Source organism: Barbus barbus (assembly GCF_936440315.1).
Source record: "Barbus barbus genome assembly, chromosome: 17".
In the NCBI taxonomy this organism is placed as follows: domain Eukaryota; kingdom Metazoa; phylum Chordata; class Actinopteri; order Cypriniformes; family Cyprinidae; genus Barbus; species Barbus barbus.
In genome coordinates, this window is record NC_136745.1 from 293077 (window position 1) to 303582 (window position 10506).

Here is a 10506-nt window from a genome sequence, read left to right on the forward strand (position 1 = left end):
TTGTGTAATTCTAAATACACATGAACATAATACTTTTGTACCTGTTACATAAGTACATACTGGTTAGAGACTATTAAATATAATAGTAAAGCCAAAACAAAAAGCAATAACCACCACGAGCACAGATCAGGCAATACTGTGTGATAAATAGCAGAAGTAGGAATTTAAAAAAAGCAGCAGAAAGCAGTTCACTCCCCCACAGGAAACTACAGGCATAATAAACGAGTCAGTGTGAGCTGACAGAAACAGAAAGTACAACGCCTGAGATACAAGAACAAAAACCAAAAATATATATATAAAAAAAAAAAAAAAAAAATTTAAACTGTTTCAAAGGTGATGTGCTTCCAAAGCGAGAGGCTGGAGTGATGTAGATGGTGAGAAACAAAGTTTATCTGTGGAAACGTTATCTGCTTTGGGTTGAGAGCACATGTTGATGGGCTGATGTGTGTTCTTGTCAGAGAGCGCTTCATTCGCAAGGTAGGATACTCTTTTAATAATCTTTTTATTGGGTACCATTATAGTCACATATTAAAGCTCGTAGCTGAGATAGCCCTAATCCTAAATCTTAACTGGGCTTAACCTTAACTAAAATAATGTTGCATATTCTTCTGACCAGAGAGGTTAATGAGTGTGATGTTTAGGCAGATGCAGGGAATCATTTTTTACATGCTTTCAAAACGCAATAAGGCTAAACTCTACATGTTCCTCTCCGTTCTACAATCTGACAGAAAGATTCATTTTGGTGACGCTTATACTCCTAGAATAACACAGATTCACTCATTTAGATACTGTGAATGTGAACAATACATTTTTGAGGCACACAATACATACTTTAGAAATAAAGTTGAATTCAAAGACAGTCTTAATCACAACGTGAAATAGTTTTACTACTGTTACTACTACTAATGCGTCTAACGAAAGATTAGTTTGAATCAGATTATTCAGTTGATTGAGCCAAATGGGTGACGATGGTTGGAACGAACAGGCTGACATAAAACATGACTCAAATCTCAAATGGACAAGGCTGTGCTTGGATTCTGGGTGAGGGGTAAACGCTTAGAAACTGTTGTTTCTTCAGCTGTTACGTCACAATGAACAGAGTCCAGGAAATTGATCTTTTTAGCAACAATTCCACAGTGAATATGATTTTTTTCCTCAATGTAACTTCTACACTTTTAACCTTTATGTCCCTTTAAATGGAAGGTTATTTACAAGACAGTTAACAACAATAATATTTTAATCAGTCACCTTTCTTAGATCCAAAGTGTACACAAAAAAGCCTTTTTTATTCAAATGTTTAAGCATATTGATCATACATGTCCTACTAATCAGCAGTTCTAGATATACTTTCATATTATGTATAAGCTTTTACAATTATTTATTTTTTGTCTTACTGATTAATTTAATCATAATATCGGTGTACCTAGATTTTACAAATCAAAATAATTTGGTTGTTATGATTGTTTGTAGGATTTCAACATGTAACGACTCATACAGTCTAAAAAAACTGCATTAATAATAAACGGTGGGATGATATGTTACTGATTGAGTGCACTAATACAGCGCAAACGTATGAATATGGAAAGTCCCATAGAGAGAAAAATGACAAGGTCTCATCATGAACCGTACACAACCCCCACAAACTGACACAGTCTCCGAAGTCACTGAGGAAAAAGGGCCACACGCTCATCATGCTGAAATGTGGCTGCCGCTGCTGTAAGAGGAACGGGTCTCAGATAGTGTGTGAGAGGCGAAGAACACAAGTATGAAAAACAATATGCAAAATTGCCACAAACACACAAACCTGACATTGTGAATAAGTTAGGCAGAAATGCAAATTCTGTGTTCAGAATGTACCCGATAATTTTCCTATAGGATGAAAACATTCTTAAAATTATGAACAAACGTAAGTGCAGTCATCCACGAACTGGACACATTTTGCAAACGTATCTGTCCACAGGCAAACTCCTCTCATCTTGTGTCTGCAAAATTCAGAATTAAATGAAGCGACATATTTGTGAACACAAATGGGTAACACTTTAGAATACTGTTCCATCATTAATGAATAACTACACAGGAACAAATGACTAATGCACTATTAACATTGTAGTAACTATCAAGAAACTCTGATTAACGAATCAGTAAGTAATAGCACTTAGTTGAAAGGGGTTATTCACTATTAGCTAATCGGTTACTACTATTTATTTTCATACTTCCCGGAAAACTACTATATACAGGTGCAAAATGTATGCTTAATTCTAAAGTGAAGAACATGGTAACCCACTAATAATTACTTTCTTTATAATGATGCTTAATTGTGACAGATTTGTTTGGAGCTCCTCAACCCACTGTATTTTCTGCATTTGTTGGAAATAATATGAATAAAGTGTGTGGGTATTAGGTATCGTGGCTTCAGTTATTGAAAACACTATATTTTTAGCATTCATTTGAAACAAATCTATAATTTACATGCAGGGAATAATTGTTTTTGAATTATTAGAAAAATACTACACAGAGGTGATGATGTGCTCATGAGTGAAATTTATATTGCTTTATATCTACATAGGTATTTACTGAACAATACCAGAAGCTCTTGTGAAGTGGAGAAGTCAAAATAATCAAAAAGTAGAACTGAAAAAAAAAAAAAACTGTTTAAGCATGTCGGTAAAATCAACAGTATTATATATTTTTTCAGTTCTACTTTCTGATTATTATTATTTTTGACACAACTGCTGCTGGTATTGCTCAATAACACTTTAGTATAGGGACCAATTCTCACTATTAACTACAGCAGTTGCTTATTAGCATGCTTATTATTAACATATAGGCTGTTTATTAGTGTTGTAAAACACAAACACATGCTTCACCATATTCTACATTCCTAATCCATAAATAATCACAAGACCTCCTCCACGAGCCACGAGGTTAACAGATGCAAACAAACACAGGGGGAGTTGAATCATTGAGTAGGGAAATGTCATTGGGTTGTTGCCACGTTTCTGTCAAACAAAGAAAATCAAACTTACGGTCAGTGAGGAGATCCTGGTTAAGATGTCCCTTGCTCGAAAGTGAGTGGAAGTTTAGTAGACCAAAGTTTACAGTGGTGTTGTCACATTTGACGATAGTGTTAGCTGACCGGGCTGGGCTGCTAACATGCTGTGATCAACAACCCGGCAGGTGTTACGCAGAGGATGTTGAGAGGAGGACCAGATGGATTGTATTGTCTTAGAGTTAGAGTTATCGAAGTGGAAACATCGGCGCGACCCGCGATGGATGTATCTACGACGAGGCAGGCGAGAGATGTCCGAATGAAGGTGTAATGCCGGCAGAAGCTCAGAAAGGTGGGTACTGGAACAATCCTGTCACAGGTTTATGGACGAACGACAAGAGAGACCAGACAAGGGCAGAACAAATGCAGACCCAGCCGACCCACATTGTAGACAAGGACTCGGGTATGTTAAGCAGCGAGGAAAACAGACCAGGTGAGGGCTCAAAACCGAGGCAGAACAGCCAAGCTAATGTTACTTCAGTCCCACAAACACGCAACAATGTCAGCTAAGTTGTAGTTTTCATGACCACCGTGAGACAATACAACAATAAACAGTAAATAACATTACAAGCTGCCAGAGAACAGCAGCAGCCACCCACACTAGTGTTCACTCAACCGGAAATGTGATCTTAATGGTTACTTAGTGAATCATTTGGTAAATCTGTACATTTCTATAGATATACATCAGATTTCTGTAGAAATGTGTGGTTTGTAGTTTCCAAAATGATTAAGTATAAGTATGTATTGTTACTGTATAAGCAATTTCAAATCAGAAAATAACCACAATGTTTAAAGTGTGTGAGTGTTAATGTCTGTGTGTGTGTGTGTGTGTGTGTGCATGTATGTGTGAGTGAGTGTGTGTGTGTGTGTGTGTGTGTGTGTGTGTGTGTGTGTGTGTTCACTTGGATGACTGAAATGCAGAGCTAAAAATCAGAGTATTATGTTGTGTTACTTTCACTACAGTTTTGATAACACACTAGATTGATACTATTACAAACTTAATGGATTTTATGTCAGTTACGTAAGTTAGGTAATGTAAGTGTGTTTTCTATTGTGGCAACTCTAGCCTACACAAACAATGATTATGTGGACTGAAAATATGCTTATCTGTAATGAAAGCATGAGATTAGGTTTTAAAACATTGACTAGCAGAATTACTTCTGTGAGCCGTTTGGAATTTTGAAATTGTATACCTCTAATTTGAAAACTGCACCAAAACAAGGGGGGGGGGACGCTAATAGTCTCAAAATACAATTGGCTCAAAACAGGATGGACTCAGAAAAGGTGTGAATGAAATGCAGATAATATATGCATAAATGCATAAATGTACATCTCACCGCATGCACAAATTATGGTACATTAGAACATTTGTATTCACAAATATGCCTCTGTTTGTACAAAATACTTCATGTTCATTTAATTCTTACTTTTTTCAGAAGTTGTAGTTAAGTATAGCAATGTTCAATTGTTAATTTTTCAAACTGATGAGTAGATATACCCACATTAATGAACTTATATTCATAACAATTATACATTCGTAGCTAGATGTGGGTTTCGAAATACTGAAAGCCATGATAAGAAAGTCTCAAAATCCAAATAAATCAAAAAGGATGGACTCAGACATCAATGAATAAATGCATGTCACCTGATCCACAAATGTCTTGTTGCATGCATAAATTGATATACACATACAAATGAAAACATTTCAACAAACTTGCCTCCATTTGTACAATTCTATTCACCTTCATTCAATTTGGAATTTCGTAGATTAAGGAAATGTGGCCTTGTGTGATAATTTGCATTTGCAACATTTGTTCACGGATGCATGAGGCTAATGAGCCTCACTGAGAATATGGGTCATGCATTATTTTCATCTAATTTCATCCCATATTTTCCTCCTTCTGTTAGAATGTAAGAATGTTTGATTGTGTCTAACTAGAGCATCTCTGCTGTCTTTCAGAACTGGAAACGCTGAAACAACAACTCTTGAGTACATCGCAAGTGGAAGTAACAATGTCAGGAGCCTATTTCTGGGATTTTCTCAAGGATCTTTCAAATAACCCAATTTTGAGTAGCTATTTTAACATTTCCTGAACGCTGAGAGGCCGAACCTACAGTGCTATGCCAAACTGAACCTTTGCAGAGTTAGCGGTAGGACTCTCGGACTCAAGTTAACGAGAGGAAGATGAATGCCTGCAGTAACACTACTGAACACCAAGAAACCTCAATTAAAGAATATCAGCATCAGCTCTACGCCGTCTTCTACACAGTGATTCTCGTTCCTGGACTGATCGGCAATGTTCTAGCGCTCTGGGTTTTTTATGCCTACATAAAGGAGACAAAGAAGGCTGTGATATTCATGATCAACCTGGCCATCGCTGACCTGCTGCAGGTGCTATCACTACCTCTGCGCATTTACTACTATTTGAACAACTCCTGGCCTTTTGGTGATGCCGCCTGCCTGCTCTGTTTCTATCTGAAATACGTCAATATGTACGCCAGCATCTACTTCCTGGCTTGCATCAGTCTGAGACGCTGTCGACTCATTATCCACCCGCTGCGCTGCGGCGCCACGAAGAGATGGCGGGAGCGCAGCTTGTGTTTAATCGGGTGGTTCATTGTGTGTCTGGGATGCCTTCCCTTCCCTCTTCTGCGAAAACCCAACATCAACTCAACCCAAACCACACTCTGCTTCGCCGAGCTGCCCATGACGCCGCTCAGCAAAGTGCTAGGAGTGTCCCTGGTGACGTTCGCGGAGATGACGGGTTTTCTCCTGCCGCTGGCTATCGTGGTCACCTGCGCGTGGCTGACAGCGGCGAGTCTGCGGCAGAAGACCTACGTGCTGCAGGACACCGGCGAGAAGCACAAGGCCCTCAAGATGGTGCTGAGCTGCGCTACTGTGTTCCTGGTCTGTTTCGTGCCCTATCACATCACTTTCCCCTTAGACGTCTTGGCCAAATCAAACTGCGACGTTAGCTCTGCTTTTAAGAACGCCGTGCTCCACGTTCATCCGGTCACCTTGTGTCTAGCGAGTCTGAACTGCTGTCTGGACCCGGTCATGTACTACTTCACTACTGATGAGTTCAAGCGGCGTCTGTCCAGGCCAGAATTTCAGGAAAGTTTGCCATTACAGCACAGAACTTCTTTCTCCACAAATACTGCAGTCTAAACCAGACAGATGAAGCACAGGGACATTGTTGTAAGCCACGAAAAAGAGCTTTCTGTGAAATTGATATACTCCGAACATTTTACTTGAGAAATTTATGAGAGATCTGCTCTTGAAGATCCAGGAAGGGGCAAAAGGGTGTTTATTTAACCCAAAAACAGGAATATCATGAAATATTATATTTCAAATTTTCTACTTGAATATATACATTAAGATGTAATTTATTGCTGTGAACAAAGCTGAATTTTCAGCATCTTTACTTCAGTCTTCATTGTCACATGATCCTTCAGAAATCATTCTCATTTGCTGCTCATTGCTCAAGAAATATTTCTGATTATAACCACGGCTTTGTGCTTCCTATTTATTTATTTTTTTGTGGAAATCAATTGTGCCGCACACTAGGGATGGGCGAATCAATCCTGAAGTATCGATATTTTCAATACTGATGCGTTTTGAAAATATCGATACTCAAATAAATATAAATATAATATATATATAAATATAATATTATATATAAATATAGAAATATTGATACTTAGGTATTTTTTATTTACCAGTGATTTTGTTTAACATTCCAAAAAATTGTGTACAATATGCACTGAATTGGACGAATAACCTAAGTTAGTGAATAATTATGTAGGATAGAACTATTTTCCTGCTCATCTGAACACACGTAAATGTTGCAAGACAGAACCAATCAATCACGAGAGCGTTCACTCACTTCTGACAGTGCATTCAAACAGGGCCTAAAATATCATAAGAAAGCATTGATGCTATTGGGATCAGCAGCCCAGAACAATGCTTATCAGAGGACTGAGAAAACATATGTTTGAGTTATTTCACAATAAACAAATTGAAATTGTAGCCTAGTTTGTGCAGTTAAATTTATTTTAATTGAATGTTAAAAGTTCATATTGATCATGTTCTATTCTGTAATGTTAATACAAATCACACAGTCAGAATAAAAAGGTTGCATTATTAGTGAAAATGCCTGTCACTGCAGCCCTTATGAAAATCAACCATGGTTTTACTAAAGTGACTGTAGCTCAACTATAGTATTTGTAGATTTCCATGGTTACCACTATAGTAAACATATTTTAACCATGTATAAATAAAAATATAACCTAAAAAGTTGCAATTAAGGTGTGCTGAATGTTAAAACGTGTTTCAAATATAAAGTTGAGTGGGTATAATTGCTCATTTTACTCTTAGTAATTTAATAATTTAATAAATTAAATAATTTAAAAGTTCAGTTTAGAAGTATCATATCAATATCAATGATACTGACCTTTAAAAGCATTGGTATCATATCGAAAACAAAATAAGTGGTATGGCCCATCCCTTGCGCACAGGTCCTGAAAAGTGAAGCCAAGACATATTGACCTCCGTCTGGTGGCTGACTGCAGTACAGGCCATAAACACCACTCTCGCCTGTAAACGAATGGCACCTGAGCCAAATTAAAAAAAATAAAAAATCGAATTACACTTTAAAGATGATGGTTTACATCATTTTAGGTAGTTCTTGTTACGCTAATGTGTGTTCAAGTGTTCATTTTTCTAATAGGTTTACCATAAAAACAGGGTGTGGTGTCATGATTGTGAGCATGTGATTGGTGGGAGTGGATACTGCGGCTCCTCCTTACGATCGCTACTGCGCAGAATCAGCTCAAGACGACAGCGGCCATACTGAGATGTTTTGGCTTCACTTTTCTATAATGGAAGGAAATGGAGATGCGTTGTCCATTGTTTTTTCCAGTCTATAGTCGAAACTGTGATACATTTTAAGCACTATTTGATGAACAGAAATTTCAAAAGAACAGCATTTATTTTACATGGATTTGTGTGGGTTTGTAACAAAGTCTTTACTATTACTTTTGATGCATTTAATGCAATAAAATATTCTATTGTTTAAAAAACTAATGTAAAAAGACATTTCCTATGGCATGCATGCTTTTTTCAAATGGACTTCAACACAATTGCATACATTCAAACAGCTTGCTCCAGGCTGAATCAGCCAAATACAGAACTAGAAAATATTTAGCATATTATACAGCAGTTCGTTTCAGTCGTCAATTCTGAGGCCAAGCTTGTGTGTGTTCAGCATTCTGAGTTTGAAATGAAAATGCAGTTTGCATGAGCTGTAACACCGGTGAAATACAGCTGAATTGGCTTTATTTCACCTCTGTTAGTATAGCTTCATAGCTACACACGAGATTACCTAATTCCCAGGGTACAACACACACACCCCTGTTTCCTTGTACAAACAAAACAGAAATACATTGGCTGGTTTAGGCTCATCATATTCTTCATGTTCTGTGAGGTGGTCAGTTCACAGCAGATAGAAAGGAATAGAGGTGGAATAAATGCATTCACACTGCAATTACAATCACAGAAATAATGCCATGATATGTTTTAAAAATAAAATTCATATGGAATTAATTGCATATTAAAGTATAAAATTATTTTAAAATATGACATATGATAATTCATTAAATATGAATTAAAACTGCCAGCAAGTCACTGGCTTAATGAGTGAGACAGCAAGTTATTCATTCAGCCAACTGATTCAATCAGTAATGAAACAACTAACCGCATGTCTTCATGGATGGATCATTGACTGTGTTCTGCTCTGGCTTTGTCAGTGCCAGAGTGATTTTTGTCAGTGAACTGGAGAAATATTCTAAAATGGAACTCACAAAACTCACTGTGCTATTTATGACTGCCTTTGTGCTAAAGGTTCACAAACAAAAGAGCAAATATTTTTGTTCTCTCTCTCTCTAAGTTTTATTATTCATGTACCGAGTTAATCACAAATTAAGACAACATTTAAAAATCATCAGGCTGACTCATTTCACTGACAATGTTTCATTTAACTTAACAAAGTGGCTCTCCTTTTCTATGATGTTTGTTTTACTTGCTTATTAAGTTGGCTTGACAAAGGCTATTTAAACTTCTTCTTATTATTATTAGTGGTGCTTGCCAAAGGCAAGGCATCACTGTTGTTATCTTGCATACTTATTATTATTCTGCTTCTTCTTCTTCTTCTGGACAAAACTTCAGTTCGCTACTCCTCCTGCACCGTTTGTCACGGACATCTTTGGATCACATTGTCATAGAGACATGGGGGTGGGCTAGTTTGACTCGGGGCATCAAACAGCCAATCATGAATCACCATAGACACTTACTAGCCACGCCCTAGCAACCTCTGTCGAGCACCCTAGCAACCAAAACGCAAACAGGCATATCTTCAAATCTGCATGTCATAGAGACACGGGGGAGGGCTCATTTTACTCAGGCAACCAATCAGACTGTCAGGATCACTGTGAAGCTGTCAAGCCACGCCTTAGCAACCATTTAGAGCACTCTAGCAACTGATCACATAGACTGCTATTATAAAGGGCCAGATGAATATCTTTAGATCACTGTGTTGTAGAGACATGGGGGTGGGTGTTTTTGACTCATGAAAGCAAACAACCAATCATGAACCACCACTGGCACTTCCTAGCCACACCCTAGCAACAATTATTGATGACCCTAGCAACCCAAATTCAAAGAGGTGTATCTGCAAATCTGAATGTCATAGAGATATGGAGGTTTGTTTATGTCATTCATACTGACAAGCTGTCTTTGGAGTATAATCATTGGCAGCTGTCAAGCCACTCCCTAATGACCAAACAGAGTGCCCTAGCAACCGTCTAGCAAGACTCATATCTTTGCATCAGAATATAGTACAGACATGGGAGTTGGTTCTTTTGACTCATGCTAGCAAACCAGACTTCAAACATGCTAGTCATGCTAGCAGTGAATAGCTACATGCTAATAGTCATTAGCTAAGTGCTAATTCACGCTAAGAACATGCTAGGAACTCTATAAAACTCCATAGTATCAATCTGTGACAACTAAAAACTGCCTAACAACACCCTAGGAACCACCCCAGGTACCATAGCAACCACATAGCAACGGCCCTAGGAACCGCCCAGAATACCATAGCAACTGCATAGCAACACCCTAGCAACCACCCTGATTACCCTAGCAACTGCTTAGCAACACCCTAGCAACCACCCAGGGTACCCTAGAAATAGCCCTAGCAACCACTCAGAGTATCCTAGCAACTGCATAGCAACACCCTAGCAACCACTCTGGGTACCATAGCAACTACATGGCAACACCCTAGCAACCACCCCGAGTACCCTAGCAACGGCCCTAGCAACCGCCCCAAGTACTTTAGCAACTGCATAGCAACCACCCTGGTTACCATAGCAACCATATAGCAGCACCCTAGCAACCGTCC

General features: G+C 38.2%; 1 protein-coding gene across 3 annotated transcripts; it reads left to right on the forward strand.

The window, feature by feature from the left end:
* The first annotated feature begins 254 nt into the window (after positions 1-254).
* LOC306883094 (putative G-protein coupled receptor 174) lies at positions 255-8119 on the forward strand. Of its 3 annotated transcripts, none has more exons than XM_079438187.1 (3): positions 255-477; positions 3178-3482; positions 5010-8119. In XM_079438187.1, the coding sequence occupies exon 3, from the start codon at positions 5235-5237 to the stop codon at positions 6216-6218; it is 984 nt and encodes a 327-aa protein (XP_079294313.1). In that variant the 5' UTR covers positions 255-477; positions 3178-3482; positions 5010-5234; the 3' UTR covers positions 6219-8119. The 3 variants fall into 3 exon arrangements, with proteins under 3 accessions (XP_079294313.1, XP_079294314.1, XP_079294315.1); XM_079438188.1 differs by having other exon boundaries at positions 3178-3341; XM_079438189.1 differs by lacking the exon at positions 3178-3482.
* The last annotated feature ends 2387 nt before the right edge of the window (positions 8120-10506 follow it).

What these genes read in the sequence shown, in the direction of transcription:
- LOC306883094 (XM_079438187.1), top strand. Translation starts at nt 5,235, where the DNA reads ATGAATGCCTGCAGTAACACTACTGAACACCAAGAAACCTCAATTAAA.